The following is a 27543-nucleotide window of genomic DNA, read 5'->3' on the forward strand; positions in this document are numbered from 1 at the left end:
TAATACTGTAAATATTTTAAAAATAATCTGATAAAAAGGTATTATAAAGAATCACTCATAGCAATAGTTAATGAAATAATTATGCAAGAAACAAAAAAAAAATATTTTTTAAAGTTTAAAAAAATCAAATCTGTGCTTGCTGTGCTTCCTATTTAACGAAACAATTTTTTTTTTCAAATTTTAAAGGGAGATTACACAAAAAAAATGCAATCTGCAAGTTAAATAAGATTTTAATTATGGATAAAGATTTAAATTTAAATCAGGAGAGATTTATTTTTTATGGAAAAAGGCGGGGCAAGGAATAAATAAACTAAAAAAAAATATAAATGAAATGCACGAGGGGGTTCGCTGCGTGGTGAATAAAGATAAATTAATGATGTTATAAGGATTAATTAAAAGGGGTGGATTTCTTATTGGCAAAACCCCGCAGTAATCTACAGAGCTTTCCAAACCAAGCAACTTGTTTTTTACAGAACACTTTATCCACGAATGTGAGCTCTATTTCGATACGATTTTATTTTTTTGTAATATATTATTATTTTTAATTTAATTTAATCTAAGGGCGGTAAGGCTGTTTGAAAAAAATAGGGGAAGTAATTATTGCTTTATACGAAAGTGGATCAGAGAACATGAGAATGAGAGGATGGAAAACGGATTAGATGGTACTTGAACATGCCGTATGCATCTGTGCATGGCATGCTAAGGGAAACGTAATGCTAAGCCGATCCTTGCATTTATTTTAAGCGTTTTAATTACCCTTGGGAGTATTAGAGTTGATTCCCTTGATTGTGCATGCCATTTAAAAATAAATATTGTGTTGTTTTTGTTTTTGTTTTTTGAAAGTGTGATTGAAACGTTTGTTTGGAATGGTATGGTCGAGTAGTAGCGCACGCGTTTAACCGCAAGGCTCGAATCTGTAGGGTGCCACTGAGTCCACTCAGCTGTGTTGAGTACCTGAATGAAGTTGGTGATTAAAAGAGCAGATGGACATCATTCTGACACCAGTATCCATGAACAATCGGAGTTTCCAAAAAAAAAAAAAAACTTTACTGGCATATTGAAAAAAAAAAATTAGTACGCTCGTTTTATTTGTTCTTTTTTATTTTCTCTAAATACGTAACTATCAATGCAATACAAAAAAATATCTAAGAAAAATAACATACTTAACACAAATTATCCTAACCGGAAATGTCACACAGCGCATGCGCGTATTCGTACCAAAACAAATTACCAATACCGGGTAAAAAAAATCAATTATCGTTGAACTGCAAATATTACCAGACGGGCCAGACTTGAATACCACCTGCAGCTATAGCGATCTAGAGAAAATTAGTTAAGCTCCGAGCTCATTTCTGGGGGTGGGGGCGGAGGAAGGTGATTGGTCGACTAGGGGGGCGTGGCACACACCAAATACCTACGGGGAGGGAATTAAAAATTACCCGGAAAAAACATTTACGTGGAGGGAAAGCGCTGATAAAATGGGTTGACTAATACAGGTTGTGGGTGTTGGCGTTTTAAGAGCTTTATTTTTATAATATTTCATGGTAGGTGATGGTGTGTGGTCTATTCTCGTGATTGCGTGGTGTGTATACTCGTCATGCTGCGCTCGCTTACACTGTATTGCTTAACCTCTTAGTAGTCACGATCGGATTAAACTAAAACGGGCACTTAAAAAATTATCTGCAATAATGTTATTATAAAAACAAAACAAAAACCGTAATATCGAAAATTGATAATTTAGGGCCTCTACCTGCGACCCTACCAGCCCATCTCGTCAATCCGCTCCGTGCCGTGGTGGGGCAAACTAACTGACGTAAATCATATTAAATATAGATTTGCATATTTCTAATACTCGTAACTGACAAAGAGTAGAGAGTCTACCACATTTCAATGTGTTAACTAATATACACATTGATATTTTACATCATGCAGAGACGTAGCGAGGGCGGGGCGGCGACGGCAATGCAAAAAATTGCAAAATGTACATATACAACAATTAAAGTTAAATCGTCTTTTAAGTAGAAAAAGATAATTTTATTACAAGGGGGTGTGGGTGACATCATGACGTAAACGCCATAACTACATCCGACGGTACTATTAACGGCCTATAGATTATCATCATGATTATCATCAGACGTGAGTTTGATATCTAACCAAGATTAAAGCGTGTAGCCCATTAACAACGACATAAAACGAAGTGAACTGGATGTTTTAACTATGACTTGGATATTTTAAATACGATAGTAAAATACAACTATTTCGGATACTTTAACCCCGCTATACACATTAGAACCCTCAATAACTACTCTTAAGCTTTATATAACATCGACCAACTCACACGATACTGCATCAGCACTTTAATACGCATTTTAGATTACTCAAAAAATCTTTAAAAATGCATATCTCTTATTTAAAAAAAAAGGAATTACATTGATGTACATTTCTTTTCAATCTCAAGTAAGGAAAAAAAATCGAATCCTCTTACAGGATTTACTTCCCTTGCTTGCGTGACAATAAAATCGTAAAAGGAACTTTTTTAAAAAAAACCTACTTTTTTTTCCCAATTATTTTTACCTCCCCTGACGCGTATTAGTTTCTCTACTTTGAGATTAACATATTTAGCTTGCTCTGGAGTGCCGGGTAACACAAAACCACTGGACGTGGTTAAGACGAGACCCGGTTAATTCTCGGTCTGGAAGACACTCACACTGGCCAGCGGCCGCTCTTGAATAATCTCCCTGGAAGTACTTCTACACTGAATCCTCCCCCCCCCTGTTTTTTTTTAATCAGGTCAATTCAACAGGGACTATCCGTTTTCTTTTTTTTAAAGGAAAAAAAATGTAAATTAAGTAGGAAATGCGAATTAATTTATATTTTTCACAGTGAAAATCAATAGAGATTTAAGATGTGTTCAGATTGGTCATTCCTAACCGGAGCTTATTGGTGTGTACAACGTTTGGTTTTAGATGTGTTTTGCTCGGGCATACCTAGCCAGTGGCATCGATATGAACTGGTAGTGGGGATGTTTTAAATTCCCATATATATGATATATATATATATATATATATATATATATATATATATATATATATATATATATATATATATATATATATATATATATATATATATATATATATATATATATATATATATATATATATATATATATATATATATATATATATATATCATATATATATATATATCATATATATATATATATATATATATATATATATATATATATATATATATATATATATATATATATATATATGAAGACTTGACGATGTACAGTGAGTTTAGTAGACATGATGGATAGAGAAATGTAATCGTGTTCATAGTTAACACAGTACATATAAGTACTTTGAAAACAGTGCTACCTAGATGTTAAGGATAAAGTCAAAACCAACAAACGAACTAGACGATGGAGTTGGTCAATGCTACTCCACGTAGCCAGCCCTGATGTCTACATCCCAATCTACGTAACAACAACCAAAACATTATGGTAAATCTCCGCCTTATCCCACGTTACATCTTCCCAATTTTCCCAACTACAGATAATATATTCACCCTATCAATGTTATCCCATTTCTGTTTTTACCCCGCCGTTGTTTTATCCTATACATCCCAAAATTTTCCGTTGTACAAATCCCATCTCCCCAAAAAAAACTCAATTACCGCCCGGTTTTTATGTTGCCCAATCTACCCTCAAAACGACATTCAATTTCTGCCTTCTGCTTCGGCCCTTCATCTCCAGCTTAATCTTGCTTTCGTCAATTTACATCCGAGGGTGATCTAATTCCCGAAACAATGCGTTGATTGCCGCGGTGTTTCCCAAACTTGGTGTAGGATTGAAAAACTAAAACGCTGGGCAGATGAAATGAAGGGAGATAATACCACGGTGAAATTGAACCTGTCAGGCACATTATCCAGATGAAACAGTGATGGGAGAGTCTAAAAGTTAACCGGAAGTGGAGTGGATAGTGTTGGGTAGGGGGAGTGGGGATCGGTGTTAATAGTATAGGAGGAATTTGAGTGATATTGGTGAGGAGTGATTGAGGATTTTCGAGGGGTGGTTTTGTTGAGAAGGGATTGAGGTTTTGAATAGATTTGAATATAGGAGGGATTAAGACTATGCGTAGATGATTTTGTTAACGAAGAATGAAGATTTTGAGTGGGTATTTTGTTTAGGAGGGTTTGATGATTTGATGGATGTTAATTTTGTTTAGGAAATTGGGATAGGCTGCGTGACTGGTTAATGGATTTTGTAATTGTTTATTGTTTTAGTCTCCAGATTGTTGACACGGGCTTCTAATTAATTAATTCCATTTTATGCGTGTGCGCAGTTGCGCTTTTTAAAATGTAATTTCCGGTAACATTTAGGGGGCTAAACTCCAACACGGAAACAAGCCTAAGGACAGATCTGCTATCTCCGTGGAGGTACGGTATTATGATACAATGAGTTCAGTACGGCGCAGAGGCGTAGCGAGGGGGGGGGGCGGCGGGGGGGGGGGGACATATGTCCCCGGGCGCCGACCTTAGGGGGGCGCCAAATTGAAAGTTTGAGGGGGGGGGGTGCAAATGAAAAGTTCGAGGGGGGGGGGCGCAAATCGAAAGTTTGTCCCCGGGCGCCGGGAGGGGTCGCTATGCCTCTGGTACGGCGAAAGACTTAATAAGGGCCGGTACAGAAGATAGGACTTGTACTGAATAACTTAAAGCACTTTATGTCATACTAACTACTGACATATTAAATAACATAACACTAACTTGCCAATTTACAATATACCCTATAAACACGATGTCCCGGTTTTAGTGTACCAAGCGGTTTGGGAATATTGCTCAAAGGACTTTTTGTATTCCAGGGGCGACAAGCCAAAAGCTATGTTTAATTACCCTTGACTTAGTGGTTATCGCCCGTCCCTCTAGTATAAATAATATATAAGCGCATCTAATAATCTGCACAAAAATACCCACCTACGAATGATTGATCTTCATTTACGTTATGTTATTAATCATTCCGGTCTATCGGATAATGGTAATTCGGTCAAGTAACATATGGCTATTATGTGTATGTTTAAACTCATCCTGTGGGTTTTTGGTCTATAATTAAATACATACCACATGCATATAACATATGCTTGATGTTGGGTCAAGTGACTATTTGGTGGGTGTTTAAATTGGTGACATATAAAACGTGTAGCATACAACTGTATGTTATATGTTTAAGCGTAGGCATATTGTGTCTATAGAATGGTAATTTATGATTGTATGGTGTATGTTTAAAGGTATACAGTATGTTTAGACAATTAATATACGTTTGAGGGGGTGAATGTTTAATGTAGTCTGGTGTATGTCTTTAAAGTGTATCTATATATATAATTCTCTACGCGGGGACCATACGAGACACTACCAAGACGTAAGCTCAGCAGACCATATCGCTACCACCCCATCCCCACCAGTCTGGTGAGCTGTTGACAATCGTAGTTACGGCTATTAGGGGCATATAATCTAGTTTTTAAACGGTTTGAAATTAAGGGGAGGTAATAATATGTTCTGCTTGATCTTTTCATTGTCGTCTGTAAACTGTCGTCACAGACGGGGTGGAAAGGTGAGGGTGAGGATAATCGTCCTTCACTAGCTACTGATAGTGTTTTAAAGTAAAATATTTTCAGTCACAGCATTGTTAGTATCGAATTCACACATTATGAATTACTGAAAAATAGGAATTAAACTAAATAGCGGCGTATGCTACGTCTCGGGTCAGCTCGTTTTGAATAATTTAGTTCTTTGTTATTTTGCGTTTTTAATTTTAGTGTTGGAAGGGATCCCCTCCAACACAATTAAGGATACTTGTCAACTGGTTATGCGCCATTGAGGCCATTGACTCCGATTTCAGCCTGCTTTTCGTTTTGTATTAGCTTCCATAGCCTTTGACCAACCAAGTACAAACTACAAGACAGCAGTTGTTTGATTTGGAGTTGTCTTTCCTAGAAGAGTGGCTGTCCCCTGCAAACGAACCTCATCTGCCCGAGGGTTCGAACTCTAAACTTTTAGGTTTAGCAACCATGAGCTTTACCGACTGGACCACGCTAATATTTTAGTTGAATTGTGTATGTTTAAACTTGTTTACAGTTCTAATACACGTCAGTATGTTGTATGCTTAGACTTGAAATATGTGAATGTATGGTGTACACGTACCCTGGTATGTTTAAAGTTAGTGTCAGTGTTAACATGTTTAAAATTGTCAAATATTTCTTTACGCTGTATGTCACGTATACTGTATGTTAAAAGTCGTAACATTGGACTGTATGCAGTATGTTTTGTTATGATTGTCTGAATGCTGTATGTTTGTAATATATGTCTGTATGTGTTACGTTGACATTTGTAACATCAAACTGTATGCCGTATATTTAAGGTTGTTATGTATGTATGCATGCATGATGTATGTTTACATTTGTAACATATGCCCGTTTGTTGTATGTTTAAATTTTGAACATATAAATATATGCTTTAAGTTTAATGTCGCAACATCGAATTGTATGCGTAAGCTATATGTTCACTGTTGTCACGTATGTATGTATGCTATATGCTTACATGTGTAACATATTACCTTATGCTGCCTGCTTACACCAAATGCTGGCACACTAGAGTAAACGACCGTCTGGATATAACCCACCCGACCAAGTAATTCAATATCCCCGGAAATGTTTGACTTACCGTAGCTTGTTTATATTCGGTACATTTATTCAGGAAAATTAATCTATTTTTTTTTTATTGAACAACGGTACCAACGTTGGAAGATGTAGCGTTGCTGAAGTATGTATGAGTGTATATGAGTGTGTATGTGTGTGAACATCAGATGTGGTGTGTTGTGTTCTCGCCGGCCATTTTATTTTCTGTTTCTTTTTTTATTCCAGTGTTCATATCCGGTACACTTTTTTTTTTCCGGAGAATTAATCCAATGTTTTTGAACACGGAATTGTACATTGTGTCCCAATTTCGACGAAGTAGAGTGTGTGTGTGGGGGGGGGGGGGGGGCGAGGGATATAGTTCTTGCCTGGTGGATTAATTTTTTCAACATAAAATGAATTCACATACAGTTATTTTGTTACACAATAATTGCGGCAGAAGTGAAGCGATACAGAATTGAAATACAAGTTCGAGGTGAAGCTGATTGGATGTCCACATGGGCTCTTTAGAATATTTGTCATTTGTACCGTAGTTCAAGTCTAGCCACGATCTTGTCATTATAGTACACTTATCATTTGTACCGCAGTGTCAAGTTTAGGCGCTATCTTGTCAATATAGCACACATGTCATTAGGACCATGTTAGCGTGTGTACCGTTGTGTCAAGTCTAGCTACTATTTTGTCAACATCAGAACACTTGTCATTTGGGCTATGATAGCGTGTGTCACTAATGTCAAGTCTAGCCATTATCTTGTCAATATAGCTCTCTTGTCATTTCGTCTAGCAGTTCACAATTATTAAAAGTATTTTTCAATTCTTCACACACGCTTTCGACACAAAATCCGCTTTTCGACAAAAATTCTTAAACACTAAATCTTAAATCTACTATTAGTTCTAAACCAAAACTAAAACCCCTTCCTTTTAAAAACGCTAATTTAAATATATTCGAAATCATAGAAATTTAGTTAATTATTACAAGATCTCATTACAATTATTACGCTAAGCAAATTCAATTAAAGCTAAAACAACAAATTAAATTAGTAGATTCCAATGAGTAAAAAAAGTGTCGAGGTATTTCGCAACATAAAAAATAATGAACCCGTTTGATATTTCCAGGCACGCAACCTACCAGTCATCTTGTCACATGAGACAAACTTTATCTCTTACGTCAAAAAGCCAGTCCAGTTTGTGACATAACCTTACAGAACGACAGGGGGAGATAATTGAAAGAATCTTTGACAACTATAAGGGAGATAAAAAAAATCATCTGACAGTTATCCCCCTTGAGTAGTGACTGGATGCTGGCTGAATCTCAGTCCCAGTTAGAACAAGTTGTACGTTCTTAATGTTCTTGAACAGAAACTTCCCGTTCGTTTTTTTCACCAATTCCCTCGCGCAATTAGTCAACTAGTCCCCGACCCGTTCTTCTAGTTTATAAAAATCACAAACCACAATATACAACACTAACCATCCACCCCCATCATCCCACCCCCTTCTCTGAATACAATTTTCGATCATACGTATTACTCTAATCCACCCCCCCCCGTCTCTAACCTATTTAAAAGAATCTTCTAGAACCCCCATCCCCACATCCTTTGGGGGTAATGACATTCGGAAGTCTCCGGCACGGATATCTCCTGCTAGGATGGGGAGGGGGGTGGGGGAGGTGGGAGGGGGGGGGGGTCGGACACCGAGTCATTTCATGATAAAAGCTTTCCTGTGTCAGGCGTTCGTGTGCCATAGAGCCGGGACGACATCTTTTACGTTCACTCAACAGGCGGTCCATTTTAACCCTCTCTACCCCACACATTTACCGTGTATCTCTTTAACCCTCTCTACCCCACACATTAACCATCTATATTTTTAACCCTCTCTACCCCACACATTAACCATCTCTCTCTTTAACTCAACAGGCGGTCCATTTTAACCCTCTCTACCCCACACATTAACCATCTCTCTCTTTAACCCTCTCTACCCCACACATTAACCATCTATCTCTTTAACCCTCTCTACCCCACACATTAACCATCTATCTCTTTAACCCTCCCTACCCCACACATTAACCATCTATATTTTAACCCTCTCTACCCCACACATTAACCATCTATCTCTTTAACCCTCTCTACCCCACACATTAACCATCTATCTCTTTAACCCTCCCTACCCCACACATTAACCATCTATCTCTTTAACCCTTTCTACCCCCCACACATTAACCATCTATCTCTTTAACCCTCTCTACCCCACACATTAACCATCTATCTCTTTAACCCTCTCTACCCCACACATTAACCATCTATCTCTTTAACCCTCTCTACCCCACACATTAACCATCTATCTCTTTAACCCTCTCTACCCCACACATTAACCATCTATCTCTTTAACCCTCCCTACCCCACACATTAACCATCTATCTCTTTAACCCTTTCTATCCCCCACACATTAACCATCTATCTCTTTAACCCTCTCTACCCCACACATTAACCATCTATCTCTTTAACCCTCCCTACCCCACACATTAACCATCTATCTCTTTAACCCTTTCTATCCCCCACACATTAACCATCTATCTCTTTAACCCTCTCTACCCCACGCATTAACCATCTATCTCTTTAACCCTCTCTACCCCACACATTAACCATCTATCTCTTTAACCCTCTCTACCCCACACATTAACCATCTATCTCTTTAACCCTCTCTACCCCACACATTAACCATCTATCTCTTTAACCCTCTCTACCCCACACATTAACCATCTATCTCTTTAACACTCTCTACCCCACACATTAACCATCTATCTCTTTAACCCTCTCTACCCCACACATTAGCCATCTATCTCTTTAACACTCTCTACCCCACACATTAACCATCTATATTTTTAACCCTCCCTACCCCACACATTAACCATCTATATTTTTAACCCTCTCTACCCCACACATTTACCATCTATCTCTTTAACCCCCTCTACCCCACACATTAACCATCTATCTCTTTAACCCTCTCTACCCCACACATTAACCATCTATCTCTTTAACCCTCTCTACCCCACACATTAACCATCTATCTCTTTAACCCTCCCTACCCCACACATTAACCATCTATATTTTAACCCTCTCTACCCCACACATTAACCATCTATTTCTTTAACCCTCTCTACCCCACACATTAACCATCTATCTCTTTAACCCTCCCTACCCCACACATTAACCATCTATCTCTTTAACCCTTTCTATCCCCCACACATTAACCATCTATCTCTTTAACCCTCTCTACCCCACACATTAACCATCTATCTCTTTAACCCTCTCTACCCCACACATTAACCATCTATCTCTTTAACCCTCTCTACCCCACACATTAACCATCTATCTCTTTAACCGTCTCTACCCCACACATTAACCATCTATCTCTTTAACCCTCCCTACCCCACACATTAACCATCTATCTCTTTAACCCTTTCTATCCCCCACACATTAACCATCTATCTCTTTAACCCTCTCTACCCCACACATTAACCATCTATCTCTTTAACCCTCCCTACCCCACACATTAACCATCTATCTCTTTAACCCTTTCTATCCCCCACACATTAACCATCTATCTCTTTAACCCTCTCTACCCCACACATTAACCATCTATCTCTTTAACCCTCTCTACCCCACACATTAACCATCTATCTCTTTAACCCTCTCTACCCCACACATTAACCATCTATCTCTTTAACCCTCTCTACCCCACACATTAACCATCTATCTCTTTAACACTCTCTACCCCACACATTAACCATCTATCTCTTTAACCCTCTCTACCCCACACATTAGCCATCTATCTCTTTAACCCTCTCTACCCCACACATTAACCATCTATATTTTTAACCCTCCCTACCCCACACATTAACCATCTATATTTTTAACCCTCTCTACCCCACACATTTACCATCTATCTCTTTAACCCCCTCTACCCCACACATTAACCATCTATCTCTTTAACCCTCTCTACCCCACACATTAACCATCTATATTTTTAACCCTCCCTACCCCACACATTAACCATCTATATTTTTAACCCTCTCTACCCCACACATTTACCATCTATCTCTTTAACCCCCTCTACCCCACACATTAACCATCTATCTCTTTAACCCTCTCTACCCCACACATTAACCATCTATCTCTTTAACCCTCTCTACCCCACACATTAACCATCTATGTGTTTAACCCTCTCTATCCCAAACATTTACCATCTATCTCTTTAACCCTCTCTACCCCACACATTAACCATCTATATTTTTAACCCTCTCTACCCCACACATTAGCCATCTATCTCTTTAACCCTCCCTATCCCACACATTAACCATCTATATGTTTAACCCTCTCTACCCCACACATTAGCCATCTATCTCTTTAACCCCCCCTACCCCACACATTTACCATCTATCTCTTTAACCCTTTCAAGTCTCATCTATATTTCTAACACTCTCTACTCAGCTCATTTGTCAGCTCTCTCTTTAACCCTTTACTCCACACATTCACCATCTATTTAACCTCTGTACCTTAATAAATCAATGTCTCACTTCACTTTTTCACTTGCTACCAAAACTCAATCACTCACCCACTACCCATCCACTAAACTCACCCCACAGTTCACTAATTCTCTAATTCACCTAATATCCTCTAACCCCTGTCGATTTTCTACCCTAAAACTATTTTTTTTTTTACCGAAACATAAATAATCTTGATCTAAAAATTTGACGTATCGAATCTTTTAAAAAAAAAATTTCACGCCCTCGCACCCATTTTTAATCGTGTTCTCGTCCAAAAAAGTCTAAACTCCTAATTTTAATGACATCTATCTTTCTATTTTTATAACCCCAACCCCTCCCGTCAACAGTCAAATAGCCACAAGTGGCCTCTTTAAAATGGCCTCTCATGACGAAGATGGACGATGATAGGTCTGGTATCTCGGAAATTCTGACTCGACTCCTACGGGGTTAAACACCTTCTTTATTCGACGAGGTCTCAGCTAAAAGCCATCTTATTTCTGTCGGAGTCCCTGCTAAAAGCCATCTTTGTTTGTCGTAGTTCCTGCTAAAAGCCATTTTTGTTTGTCATAGTCACTGCTAAACGTCATCTTTGTTTGTCATAGTCACTGCTAAAAGCCATTTTTGTTTGTCGTAGTCCCTGCTAAAAGCCATCTTTGTTTGTCATAGTCACTGCTAAAAGCCATCTTTGTCGTAGTCCCTGCTAAAAGCCATCTTTGTTTGCCGTAGTTTCTGCTAAAAGCCATCTTTGTTTGCCGTAGTTTCTGCTAAAAGCCATCTTTGTTTGACAGCGTCCCATATAAGAACAATTTTTATTTTACGAACTCCAATCCAAAAACCATCTTTTGTAAATCGAAGTCCTATCTAGAAACCATCTTCGTTTGACGGTCCCCATCTAAAAGCCATCCTTTTTATGACATCGTCCCATATAAAATCCATTTATGTTTGATTAAGTCCCAGCTGAAAGTCATCTTTATTTGGCGAAGGCATATCTAAAAGTAGCAAAAGCCTTCTTTGCTTTACGAAGCGATATATTTAAAAACCATACTTGACGAATCATATCTAAAAACCATCTTTGTTTTACGAAGCGATATCTAAAAGCCATCTTTGTTTGATGAAATCCAATCTAAAAGCAATTTTAGTTTGAGGAAGTCCCCTCTCCTTATATATAAGATAAAAATACAGAAAAATAAAAAAAAATAAAACAACTCCAAGAATAATTCAGTAAAGTTGTTCCTAGAAAAAATGTGACGTAACTGGCACTTTGATGCCAGTTGGGTTATTTCTGCTAAGTTTTTTCAGAGTGTTATTATAAAGACAATCAAAGTGCTTCAAGATTTTTGAAAGCGCTTGTCAAAACTGTCGACGTTCGGTCTAGCATCTGAAGAAACAACTTCTTCAGCTTTCATTCGTTGAAGAGAAAATAGTTTAAAACGTGCTTGAAAAAAAACCTGGTCACATTTGAGAAACACTTTTATAAATATTGGGGGGAAAAATCTGGCTACATTTGAGAAACACTTTTATAAATATTTGGGGGGGGGGGAATCTGGACACAGAGAGATCAATTTTTTAAAATAAACTTGTCAGAAATGTCTACACACGGGATAAGTTTGATGAATATAACTTGTCATAGCGGTGAAATCACAGAAATAGAAGTTAAAAATTGATTTTTAAAAAATTCTGTCCACTTTTGGAAGAGCCGGCTGTACAAAAATATCTAGTCACGCGAGTGATAAGCTATAGCATAGATTTATCAAAACTTGTGGAGTTTAAATCCAAGTCTCAAAATTGGATACGAAGGACGACGCATATTAAAATTGTTTTTAAGCCTTAACCGTAAGTTTAATTTGAGTCGATGTATGGTAAAATCATAATCTGATACAACAAACCTAACAACACAGAGGCGTAGCGACCCTTCCCGGCGCCCGGGGACAAACTTTTCGATTTGCACCCCCCCCCTCGAGATTTCGATTTGCACCCCCCCCCCTCAAACTTTCGATTTGCACCCCCCCTCGAGATTTTGATTTGCACCCCCCCCCCCTCAAACTTTCAATTTGCACCCTCCTCAACCTTTCAATTTATTTTTCCAACCCATTTTGGCGCCCCCTAAGCTCGGCGCCCGGGGACATATGTCCCCCCGCCCCGCCCCCCCCCCCCCCCATCGCTACGCTACTGTAACAACAAACTTAACAACACTCTTAACAACACACTTAACAATAAACTTAACAACAAACTTAAAGGAAGATAGACTTTGTGTATGTTTACTGTATAAACAAACTTAAAATAGAATACAATATGGACTGCCGTTATCATCTGTCATTATCTATAGCCATTATCAACTGTCATCGTTCACCCTTGTCCACAAAACGGGCTGATGCGATGGACCGATCACGCAATCGGAGCATCAAGGTTTCAGCTTTTGCCTGACGGTCCGTCAATAGGCATTAATTTAATCATAACATTCATCCGTCGTTAGCTAATGGCGCGCGCTGGCTTGATAGAACTGAGGGGGGGGGGGATCAACGGTAAAATTTTGTATGATTATTTTTTTTTACTTTTAAATTTTTTTTTTTAAATGATGTTTGGCAATCATGATTCGTATTCACTTGTAATAGTTAGTTAAATAAATAAGTTGATGGAAATAATTTATCGATTGCACTTATTTTAACGGTGGTTATTTTTACCCAATATAGCGTGAAACGAGCTTTCTAAACAGCAACATCATTTTTTCTTGCTCGTGAATAAGGCACAGTAGAGTTCTTCTGTTTCAACGACCTCGGCATACGTGGGGATAGTATGGTCAGCACTATGCCCAGCCGCGCTTTTTCACTAATATGAATTGGTTACACATCAGAGCCGGATGGACGCAGGAACAGGTTTGAACCCGGGATCAGAACTCGAAGAGTTTCGTTGTAGCAGTCGTGAGCTCTACCATCCGACCACGCTGTCCCATAATAATCAGTGTAGATACGCTCTATATCGTCAATCTATGTGCCTGAGCAAAGTTTGTAGGTTATGATATTAGTGTGTCCACAGTGAAGGCGTCGCTAGGTCGGGTGTCACTGAAAGTGTCCCCCCCCCCCCCAACACACACACATTTTTCAATTTTCGGTTTGGTGTCACCCTTCTCCTATTTTATTATTTTAAACTGGATACCCTATTGTTTTGATAGCAAATTTTATGATTTTTTTTCCAATTTGGTGTCACCCCCCCCCCCCCCCCCCCCAAAAAAAAGGTACCACCCGGTGCGGACCGCAGCCCCGCCCCTGCCTTGTGGCGCCACCGGACCACAGCATGCGGTAGTATGACGTGGGTGAGGAAGTTTTCCAGTATAAAGCCAAGCATTATCGTACTCTCCAGACTTAGATGTGGCAGTATCAAGTCTCACGGCCTCACCAGAGAGAATATCGGTCTATCAGTACCGCCGTGTAACCACTGGGCTATACTTTACTATACTCTTCCCCCAGCTCTGATTTTGGGGGTGGGGGTTGAGAGTGAAGGGACGGGCAAGCACTTAAACACATTTCAGATCGATTAGAGCTGTTCGTATTTTTTAAAATTCGTTTTTTTTAATACTAGCTACTTCATTGATTTCGCAGGATAATAACATGTTGACAGATAATGTAATGTAACTGTACTTCACTTAACTATACTTCAAATAGCTATAGGCCTACTTCATATAGATATGCTTCACATAGATATGCTTCACAAACCATTGAATTGAATTATTGAATGTAGAAAACGATCCGAAATCTTGTTCAATACTTTATTAGTTCTCATCTTTACACATCACACAACAAGCCCACGTTCCTAGCCGCTACTAACCAAATGGCCCTTCACAATCGTTCACTCCAGCTTTTATACCCGTAAAGGACCTTGGGATAAAAATACCTAAACACCCCGGGGTTAACTCAACTAAAACACGCCTCTGCTCTACGTTCTAAACTATTTTAGCCTATTCTAACCTAAGCTACAACTGACCTTTAGCACCATTTAATGGCTATACATCACATATCTACACTTCATAAAACTATACTTGCTATACTTCACATAGCTATACTTCACATAGACAACCTTCACACAACTGTACTTAACAATAGTGAAATGTAAACTGAAAATGTTGTTATTGTTATAATATGATTGATTTGCATACTGTTGTACTTGTACTTTTTTTTTTTTTTTTTTTTTTTTTTTTAAAGAATTTGATACATCAAATCTACGAACGTTTTCCGAAAGCAATTGTTAAAATACATTCTGAAATTTAACATAGTCTTAAATCCTACTAATTAAAGTGTCAGATGCCTCTCATTGGGCATATGAAATATATACTAATTACTCCATCTTTTATATACTTGAAAAACATAACAAATTAATTGAGTAGAAAAATAGTTCTAAATTAAAAAAAAGCAATTTGTACTTTCTTTTTTTTTTGTGTTAATTTTTTTTAAAGAAAGAGAACTGAAGTGAGTTTTCTCCCATTACTCATTAAAAAAGTTTATAATACAGACAAAAACTATGCGTTGTATAGCCAGGACAAAAAACAACAGCCTCCGTAAAATTGGATTTCAATTTGCCAGCTAATCACGCAAGCCCTGCCGGCTTAAAACAACACAAAAAATATATAATTGATTAATAGCTAATTAGTTCCTAATGAGGTTATGAGATATTTTTTGCATTGATTATGGATTTTTTTTCTACCGCGAAAAGAACAAAAGAAAAATGCTATCAAAGGTAATAGAATTGGGGATGTTTAGTCTTTGATGAGCTACACTAACGCTATTATAGGATGTTTTTTTTTTTTTCTGAACTAACGTGTAGAGACTGATATGTTTGTATATGTGGCTGAAAAAAAGAGGATTATTTAAATCATTTATTATTTAAAAATTAACAAATAACTTTTCGTCACTTTTGTTTGGTCTAAAGAATAGAGAATTTAAAAAAAAAACTACATGGATTTATTTCAATTTAGAATTTTGTGACTGTCAGTTATAAAGCTGTACTGCTTTTGCTTACAACAACAATCACACGACTTATTTGAAGGAACGGTGTGACACTAAGCGGTAGAACGCTAGGCTACTAAACCGAAGTCACGAGTGCGAATCCGGGTTCTAGCCAGTAGACCGTCCCTGAGTCCACTCAGTTCTGATGGGTACCTAACTCATGTTGGGGAAAGTAAAGGCGGCTGGGCAAAGTCCTTACCGCTCCTTCCCTTCATATGACTAGATCAAAAACCATAAGAACTCTTACTTCAATTGTGTTATGGATCCTTAGGCCTAAATATGATTCTTTGTGCTACTTATTTAAGGGGTTAAACGATTTGATAAATTTATATTTTAAAAAAAAATTGCGTTAAAATGTACAACTCGTCAAAATAATTGCTTTGTTTTTTAAAATACAAGGATGCTTTTTACTATTTACAAATTTTAAAAACACTTTTTAAACACATACAATGAAGGCTTTTACTCTCTCTGTTTGGTAGTAATAAATCTTTATCTTTCTAACTCTGTAGAAAGCTTTTATATCGCTGCAAACATTTCCCGCTGTTGTGAACGACGGGGCGATGAACGTAACTACAAAGTGAAAACAACAAACACAGGCGGAACCCCCTTTTGATGCATATTACACCAGCCCACCCCCTCCTTAGGGGTCTACGGGGTATCCCCACGGGTGTGACATAATTATTTAATGATAATTACTGGGTAATTGGAACAGAAAAAGGGGCCAGTCGCTTTGGCGCCTAGCCCGTGGGTGGTCGGGAAAACTGTGAGGTCATACAATATGGATGTCTGGTGGGTCGGTCCATTTAGTTTGTGGTGAGTGGGTTTAGGGGCTGTGGCGGTTGGGGCGTTGTAAAGGCTTCGGTGGGTATAGTGGTTGGTTTAGGGTTATGTTCAGTGGCTAAGGTGGTTTACTGGTAGGTTTACTGTAATGCTTATGGTTAAGGTTGTTTACTGGTAGGCTTATGGTTAAGGTAGGTTTATTGTAAGGCTTTTTTTTTAAAGTCAAAGAGTGTAAATTCAAGATCAAATTTCAAAAGCCCGCATGGAATGTACCCTTTCAATAACTTTCGCCTCTTCAAACTCTTAATTTAGGTTCACACTTTCACATACATTAGCTTTTTCTTATCTGAACTCGCGTCTTGAGGTGGTGGGGTAGAAACACATTCTACTTAGTACCTTCTCTGTCTAAGAGGGGTTCGAAACTTTTTTTTTTAAATAACAGAAGTAATTCCTGGGATAAAAAGTCCTAGCCAGCGAAAAAAGAGCGAAAAGGGAAGTAACTACAATTATTAGCCCATGATAGACACAATAGATCTGTCCATAGACTAGGAATACCCGTTTAATAAGTTAAAGTGTAAAGGAGTAGGCCCTATACTATTCGTAAACGCTTGACTCAGTTCTAATATATGACTAGGAATCCCAATATTTATATGTAAATTTTGTAATAACGTATATTATTATAATAGCCTAGCTCAGTCATAATAAATATAAAGTAAAAAAAAAATCTGATCTAATAAATATTTAAAATAAAAAGTTAGAAGTTAAAGTTAATGTTGGTTTATAAAAGCAACGAAGCACAGCAAGCTATTATGATAGTTAAGGTTGATAGTTAATAACTCCTGGATTATAAAAGTAGCGTAGTGGTTTAAATAAAATAGTTATATTTTTATATATATGTTTTCAAGCGGGGGGTAAGAAAAAATGACCTACCACATTTGCCGTAGTACTTGACCCGAATGTCCTCCATCCTCAGACATGCCGTCTTCCTCAGCTCACACATGTTGGCGTAGTCGTTGCCGTCGTTGCCGCACACCGGCTTGCTGCCGACGCTGTCGCCGTAGGACGGGCACTCTGCCGGGCACTGGCACCGTGCCATCTGCCCGTCCATCGAAGACATGCACTCGGCACCGAACTTGCAGATCCAGCCCTCGCACGGGTCTCGGACACCTGGTGGGAATTTATAACAGGCGGTGACGTCATGGACGCCGTACAGGTAGGAGAAGAGGATGACGTAGACACACACAGAGGACAAAGTGCGCGCGCAGCCGGAAACACGTTTTACCCCCGCGAGCAAGAGTTTTGACGGAAGCGATGAAAGCGTGGATAAGATCGACAATGACGTGAACGAACCGGGTGTTGAGGTTTGCGTAGATGATGTCTGAAGATTCCGGGGCTCCGTGGAGCAATAATATTCGGAGACCGCCGCGGTTCCAGAGTGACAGACTGCCGGACTCCTGAAAATGGATTCCGGCCAGATGTCCCGATTCCCAGTCTCTCCGCTATCGTGGAAATTGAATTTCTGACGTTTTCGTTCTTTCCAATAATTACACCGATCTGCTTTATGGCGACACCATGGACGGGGAGAGCGGGGGTGGGGCGGACAACCCCCTCGGTGGCTCGCTGAAAAACAACGAGACTCAAGACACAATGGTCCTTCCAGACTGAAGTGTCTTTGGTTCTCGGCGATTTCTTGCTCGAAAGGAATACTCATATCCATTTCCGGTGCTGGAAACAGCGCCATCTTGTTTCTGTCTATCTCGGCGTCTGCGCCGGGACCTTTCCGGTAATGTTTAAACTGGCACCGTTTCCGGTTCCGGTGATAAAATCCATCACTTATTGTCAAACTCATCTTCGTTCACTTCATTTCATAAACTAAATTTAAAAACGAACGAGAGAATAAAAAGAATAATTCTTTTCTAAAAACAACACATCTCATTGAAAAAAATAAAATATGTTCCTTTATAATACGATCCTCTCAAAGATAATACAATAATACTTCAATCCGTAGAATAGAAGAAAAAAAACTTGCTAAACCCGATATCTTTTAAGACAACATTTTTTTTCCGGGGCGTCTAGATTAAATATTTGTTATTTGTTTTAGAATTTAATATGTGATTGAAACCCAACACAGCCAAGCCAAAAAAAAAAAAAAATTAGAAAAAAAATGATTTGGAATATAATCCTTGGATTGAAATGATCATCGGATATTCGATACCTTCTGTGAAAAATGAATTTGAAGAGATAACTTAATATTTTAAAATACAACAATAAAAACGTATTGCGAGCTGATTCGAATATTCAAAGGTAGAGAAACAAACAAAATTTAAAACAATTGTAAATCCTGAGTTTTCCTTTTGTGATACTATACTGTACGAAATCACACAAAAAAAGAACTTTAAAATTTAAGTGTAGATTATGGTTTTGAAATTGAACAACTTTTTAAAACAAAACAAAAAAAAGAAACACCAACAAAAAAACTATGATAGATTAAACGGAAAAAAAACAAGAGCATATAAACCAGTGGAACGTTTCAATCCTTTGCCAAAAATAGAAACCCAGAAGCAAGTTGGGTTCGAGATTACTGGGTGTTTCGTCCCAATGATTGACACAGCGGAGCAACAGCACGCGCCGAACACAATATTTGGCGTCTAGACTTGACTGGTGGGAAAACTCGTCAAGGGAGATTAGCATTACAAACTTTAGGTTGTCTATCAGAATTGTCTTTTACACCATAAAGTAAAAATGGATCGGAGTTTCAAGGAAAATAATTTTATATTTAAATTGTATTTTTTATAGAAAAACATTTGTTCAGCTAAGAATGTTAAAGAAATTTAAAATAAATATTCTTTTTACAGTAAAAATTTAACTAGAACCTATCAGCACTATATAATTAAAATTTTATTATCAACAACCAGATCATTAATGTCTTAATAAAATTTAATTGCAAATGTTTAATACAATTTATTGATAAAAACTTAAGTAAAAAAAAAAAAAAAAAAATTAAGCTTCTGAACATTAACTTGATGAATAATACGATATAATGAAAGACAGCTAAAGAGAAACGGCAAAACTACTAATGTCCAAAGTGGTATGAGAATCCTAGTCAATAAACGTACTTCAAAAAGCTGAGTGCTAAGCGATTTTCTTCGTGTCTCCATATTATCCGCCATATATGCATTGAATCCGATTTCAGTCTGCTTTTCTTTTTGTATTTGCTTTTATAGCCTTTGTCCAACCAAGACGAAGCTACAAGGCAGCAGTTGTTTGATTTTATATATATATATATATATATATATATATATATATATATATATATATATATATATATATATATATATATATATATATATATTGCCATTCCAACTGCATTACTCCCAAATTGAAGTTCACGTAATTTTCGGCTGAAAAGTTTAGAAAAGATTTTTTTTTTAAACCCAAGCTTTCAACTGAAATAGAATATTTAATAGAGGAACAAGGCGAGGGGAATGAAGGAATGCGAGTTGAGGGAATTGGAAGTGTATTGGAGTGTCACGGCATGAAAAGGGTTAATGTGCGCATGTGGAGGGACGTAATGAAAACATAAATAATACAAGCACGGGAGTGACGTCACGGGACGTGGCGTTGTTTGGGCAACTGTTGGCACGCATCACGTGATGGGAGATTGTGTTAGGGTGGGGGGGGGGTGAGGTGCGTAAAGGAGGCATTGATTTTATGATGTAGTTGAGCTGGGAGAAGGGGGAGAAACTGGGGGAGGTACAGATGAATGAAATATTTAAAACTGGTTTTAAAACACAGGGGAAGTGAGGAAGAAAGCAGATGAAGAGTTAGATAGGGGGAGAGAAGAAGAGACAAAATAACAGCAAGAATTTGGGAGAGTTCCCAGAAATGCCGCAATTACTGCCCCTTGTTAAAAAGTTAATTTTGTTTTTGAATAAAATTTGCCTTATTTGCAGCAACTTGGGGGCTGTTCGATAAAGGGAGAAGGGGTGATTGTGTAGATTTGGAAGATATTTGTGTGACAATTTTTATGTTTGATGCTGGCCCGAAGGGAGTGTATCTTTGTATTTATGCATGTATATATATATATATATATATATATATATATATATATATATATATATATATATATATATATATATATATGTGTACACATTTATACATAAATACATACGTATATATATATATATATATATATATATATATATATATATATATATATATATATACACGAGTATGAATATATATATATATATATATATATATACGAGTATGAATATATATATATATATATATATATATATATATATATATATATACGAGTATGAATATATATATATATATATATATATATATATATATATATATATATATATATATATATATATATATATACAGTGACGTAGCGAGGTCGGGTGTCACCCGGTGCGGCACTTAATGGTGTCACCCCCCAGAGGCGTAGCGACCCTTCCCGGGGACAAAGTTTTCGATTTGCACCCCCCTCAAGTTTTCGATTTGCACCCCCCCCCCCTCAAGTTTTTCCCTAAATGGTGTCACCCGGTGCGGTCCGCACCCCCCGCCCCCCCCCCCCCCCCTCGCTACGCCCCTGTATATATATATATATATATATATATATATATATATATATATATATATATATATATATATATATATATATACACACACTTATACTTATAACCATAAAACTCAGTAGGCGATGTGTGTGTGGCCTGATGAACAAGATGAAACAACATTAGAAGGTAATAAAATTCAGCGACACTGAAGGGATTTTTTTAAACAGTCAATCAATAACAATTTGCTGTTGAAAGCGTTTTAGTGTGGGTGGAGACGGACGGCAGGGAGATGAGTGAGTCAGCGTCACAGTGAGAATTTGTTTTAAACTGGTTGGAGTCACTAGCTTGGCGTCACTGGTACGGTAACTGATGGCGTCACCCCTCCACCACCCCACCCCCCCATATCTAAACCCATAGTGCTTGTATAAATCTTCCAACCCAGATCTCTTTGATGCCTCTAATGGTATTCACGCTACATTTCCTACAGTAATACTGTGCAGTCGCCCATGTTAAACTATGTTGACCAATGCGAATTTAACAAACCGACCCCATTAAACATTTGTCAAATCTGGCATTTCCCCCTGATCGAACATTTTAAAGTGGTTTACTCTAGCAAGTACTTGATAAAGAAATGGTATACTGTAGCAAGTACTTGATAAAGAAATGGTAAACTGTATTAAGTATTTGATATAGAAATGGTATACTGTAGCAAATACTTGATATAGAAAAGGTATACCTTAGCAAGTATTTGATAAAGAAATAGTATACTGTAGCAAGTACTCAATAAAGAAGTGGTATACTGTAGCAAGTACTTGATATATAGAAAAATAAAAGTGATCAGTAGTGTTTCTTTTAGAAGTTTTTTTTCTATATTTTTCTATAAGGGGAGGGTGGAACCTGAAACTTTCGCGGGGGGTGGGGGGGGGGCGGACTAAATTTACACTTTAACTTTATTAATTATTAATACTCGACAACGCATTTTGATATCAGTAAATTTTGCCACTTTTCGACATGATGTCACCCCCACACCCTAAATGGTTTGACCATCACGCAAATTATGCCCCCAGCCCCTAATTCTCCCCATACATACAGAGACCCCCCCCCCCCCGCCCAGTACTGTAAGCTCACCCCACCCGCTCCGTCTTGTGACAATACTGCAATCATTTGTTAAATAACCGTACTTAATTATTAGGTTGTTGTAAATTTGATTTAACTAAACAAATAAAAAATAGATGAATTTGATGGGTTACATAATAAAAATACTAAAAATGAGTAAAGCAATCAATAGACAACGACGCCCATTCCCCCCCCCCCCCCACCCCCACCCCCCATAGAAAAATAAAAACTAGTAATAAAAACTATTATGGGTAATCATTTACATTGTCGATTTATAATCGGCTCGCAGCGCGTTCTATTAAGAGAGAGTATTGATTCTGATTACAGGCAGATTTTTTTTTTGTAATTGTATGACTCCATTTAACATGGCGTCATTGACGCCAGATCAAATAGTTAACTCACTCTGAGTCAACACTCAGGCTGTTTGTTTTTTATTTTATCACGTGCAGTTGTGTGTGTTTTAGAGAGAGATAGATAGAGGGAGAGAGAGAGAGAGAGAGAGAGAGAGAGAGAGAGAGAGAGAGAGAGAGAGAGAGAGAGAGAGAAAGAGAGAGAAGGGTTGGGAACGGACGTGAAACGCTGGTGATGATGTTGGATAAAGCTGAAGTAGGCTAGCATGTGTGTGGCAATGCGTGTATTTTACGTATAGCCTGATAAAAAGTAAAGTTCGCTTTCTAAACCTGACTGTCTGTGGTGCGAGTGAAGTAGAGTTTACCTGTTTCTGTAACCTCGGTTTCTGAAGGGATAGTGTGGCCAGCACAATTCCCAGCCGCCTTTACTAACGTGAGTTAGGTACCCATTGGAGCTGGGTGGACTTAGGGACGGTCTACTGACTTGAACCCGGATCAGAATTCGAGACATACGGGTTAGCAGTCCAGCTCTCTAGCGCTAGGCAACACCGTCCCCTATTTAGCCCGATACAGACAGCTAAATCACTTTTACCTTGACGCCAATGATACATCATTTTAGCCCATAATCCTAACTCCTTCCCTATCTATAGAACCATGCCCAGAAACTTCTTCAACGCAGTGCCACCTTCTAACCTTTTTAAAAAACATTAAAATCCGATGCAATTTTTTTTCAAAAAAGATTAACGCACTAGATTTAAATGACTGCGATTTCGAATTGTTTGAGCTGAAAGACTTTGCAAACAGTTTACTCAACGAATTAACAATAATAACGACTAATACCGATTTTAAAAAAATAATTGGCTCTTTTCCTTGTTTAACGTTGATCAATTCAAATTTTAAAAAAAAGGGGGGTGGAAGAAAATAATTTAATAAACATGGATTTGAAAAGAATTTAACTACACCTCCGGCCCAAAATGTTTTCATTGATCCACTGTAACAAAACCAAACGTTCATGTCTGTATAAAGATTTCGTGCTCTTATACCAGAAGCCTATCTGAATTCGTTACCTCTGTATTTTACACGTAAGATGTTGTATTCAGCGCCTTTCTCATTTCCCAGCCGCTGGCGTGGTTAAATAGAGCGAAAGTTTAGAGCTAATTGCTCACGCTGACGAATTCCCATACACCCTGAAGCTATTTCAATCGGATCCATGAAAATAAGAAATAGGAAGATATAAACTAATTACTTGTGAGCTAGATTTATTCTAACGTTCTAATCTAAATGAAAAAAATAAACTCATTACTTGTTAGATAGGTTTATTCTAAATTTCTAATCTAAATATTTTTCAACCGATAAAAAAAAAGTTTATTTCGTGCAGTTGCGAGAGTGTTACATAAAATCTGCGCAGAATTCATTCATTGGTTAAAAAATTCGATTTAAAAAAAAGAAAATTATGTAACACAAATTTAAATACATATTTTTTTTTCAAACTTTGAGAAAAAAAAATAATTAAACAAGAAGAATTGCGCGCACAAAATAAAAATTAAAATCTTTAAGATTATAAATGACGGGCAGACCAAAAAATGTTCTGGTTTAAAAAAAATAATTAATCATGTGAAACTTCGAAGGTCAAGTGTAATGGGGTCAGGTTGATCTTCATTACATTTGCAAAGGGGGGGGGGGGTATTTATTTTTATAAACGTAAGGTGGTTCATAGAACTTTTCCAGGAATTAAAGAGTAGACTATGCATTTTCCTCAAAACCAAGGAAAAAGTGTTTTTAATTTTTTTGGAAACAATTCGAAGAAAATTTTATTGTATGAGCCGGCCCGCGGCATAGCATACGCAGCTATTTAGTTGTTGTTTTTTCTACTTTTCAGTAATTCAAAATTTGTGAATTCGACAGTACCAACGCTGCCACTGAAAATATTTCTTTAAAACACTATAAGTAGCTCGTTCCTTCCCCCCCCCCTCCCCCCCCCCCCCCTTAAGTTTAAAATCGTTGGCTCTGCTTGTAAACATTTAGAGTGAACACAGCTCACTAAAACCATGTAGGGGTGGGGAGGTAGGGAGCGCGTTTACAGCTTGTTTTCTAGGCGCGTTTGCAGCTTGTTTTCTAGGCGCGTTAGCAGCTTGTTTTCTAGCGGCTCCAAGAAGAGAATTATATATACGAGCCGACCCGCGGCGTATCATACGCCGCTATTTAGTTGTTTTATTTTCTACTTTTCAGTAATTCATAATTTGTGAATTCGACAGTACCAATGCTGCCACTGAAAATATTTGCTTTACAACACTAAAACCCTACTTTCCCCCAACCCCTACCCCAACCCCCACCCACGTGAAAGCAGCCTCCACTTAGTTACTTCCCCTAAGTATAAAATAGTTTTATACTAAATTATCTGCCCCTAATAGCCGTCACTAAACCCGGCTCTACGATGTAAACATTTAGCGTGAACTACAACTCACCAGACCATGTGGGTGTGGGGGTGGTTGCGATATGCCTAGAGAGGAAAAGAGGGGACTGCTCGGCGCGCTTACAGCTTGTTTTCTAACGTCTCCCAGAAGAGAATTATATATATAGATAGATTTTACTTACTGCGATTCATGAATTAGATTTTTAATCAATTTGTTTTCTCTGTGATGTGAAAATGTAATCATAATTACAAAGCATTTCTTTTACCATCAGGTAAATTATGTTATTAATAGCATTAAGTGTGAGCTATAAGGATCTACAGTTTGAAACGACAAAAAATTTAATAAAGCAATTTCATTTGGACACAGTGAATGAATGTCAATTTGAAGATCAGTTAAAGTACAGTTTCAGAAACCCATATTTTAACATTTGTGTAGATTTATGTCGGGTTATTTCACTGGAGCAGAATTTCGCATCAACCCCTGGGGTTCGATCGCACCCAGGTTAAGACCCACTTCTTCTTCTTCTTCGTTCTTAATTTTTGGTGTTGGAAGGAATCGAGCCTTATCTACCAGGGGGTTTGAACTCAAGACTTTTCCGGTTTAACAACCTTGAGCTTTTGCTAACTCGACCACAAGTATACGTGTCAACTGGTTATGCGCCATTGAGGCCATTGACTCCGATTTCAGCCTGCTTTTCTTTTTGAATTTGCTTCCATAGCCTTTGTCCAACCAAGAACAAACAACAAGTTCTTTCATTTTGAAGTTGTCTCATTAGCCCGGGGGTTCGAACTCGAGACTTTTCGGTTTAGCAACCATGAGCTTTACCGACTCGACCACGCCGACCCCTTAAGACCCATTGATTTAGATGCAATCATTGCCTTTTGAAGGTTTATGGGTTTGGTGTTAGTCTGTAAGATCTATAATCCACTCCAAAAGTGAAATGTTGACCAAAAAAAACGGCCAAAAGATTTGATTCGTGCTTGGCATACGGTTAGATAACATTTTAATATAAATGCGTACATTCGGGGCTTATGAGCGAAAGAAGTAAAAAAAAAAATCCTAACAATAAAAAAACAGCGATCTGTATGGCAGATAACTAAAAAACAAAGAGTTTGTATGTTTCTTGATCTCAGCATATGAAAGGACGGCGTGGTCAGCACTATGCCCAGCCGCCTTTATTTCGTCTAACGTGAAGCAGGTACCCACCAGAGATGGGAAGTCCTGGTGTCTCGAATCTATACCCAGATCCGGACTCGAGATATTCCTGTTAGTAGTTGAGCGTTCTATCCACTCGACCACACAATCCCACAACAAAAAAGTAATGAACGCCTAAACATAGATACTAAGAGTCGCAATATTTTCCCATTACTCAATGTTGGAAACTTGTTTCAACGATGATGTGCAAAGTTATGTACGGCAGAACGCTAAAGTACACCAGTAATGTTTACATAAGAATTATAACAATTAAAGGATACATGCTACTGTGCTGACTTGCTTAGTACATGATCAGCAGATATGATATGACTTGGGGACCTTTGAATGTAAATATATCTATCTAGTTTATCCGAAGTTATAAAACAGCATTCTGCGCACATAAAGCTGCAATATGCATGTCTTAATGTTTAACATTACAACAGAACTATATCTCCGTCATTGGTTTAACAAAGAAATATCATTCAAGTCTTAAGGTATCAGTCAGTGTTAAATCGTCCAAAGTAAAAAAAACATCTTTCGTGATGCTTAACGCTAAAAAAAAATCTAAAATATAATAGGTTTAAAGATGTATCTTAAAATCCAAAGTTACCATAGGAATATCACAACGTTTGAAGTTACAATGTAACCGTCGTAATGTCCAAATTTACAATGTAACCGTCGTAATGTCTAAAGTTGCTGTTAGTTTTGTTGTCTAATGTTGGATTTAGTTTAATAGTCCGATGTATGCAGCAATAACAGAGCAGAAGTACTACCAAAGTTGGCGTTTGAATCATCTTCAAATTATGAGTTATTCTAGAGTTGTCTTAGTGCGGAAAGTTAACCTTTGAAGAACTGGCATGAGAAAGAACACATCCCACGAAAA

At 37.7% G+C, this 27543-nt stretch overlaps 1 protein-coding gene across 1 annotated transcript in view; it reads right to left on the reverse strand.

Annotated features, from left to right (window-relative positions):
* The window catches only part of LOC131936864 (agrin), a 121803-nt gene that overhangs the window by 32470 nt on the left and 61790 nt on the right, over positions 1–27543 (reverse strand). The window contains exon 3 of the mRNA XM_059293962.1: positions 17946–18182. Coding sequence (XP_059149945.1) covers positions 17946–18182 — 237 coding nt within the window. The remainder of the gene's footprint in view (positions 1–17945; positions 18183–27543) is intronic.

Source organism: Physella acuta, unplaced genomic scaffold (assembly GCF_028476545.2).
Source record: "Physella acuta isolate Inbredline_101_S28 unplaced genomic scaffold, ASM2847654v3 ptg000192l, whole genome shotgun sequence".
Classification (NCBI taxonomy): Eukaryota; Metazoa; Mollusca; class Gastropoda; family Physidae; genus Physella; species Physella acuta.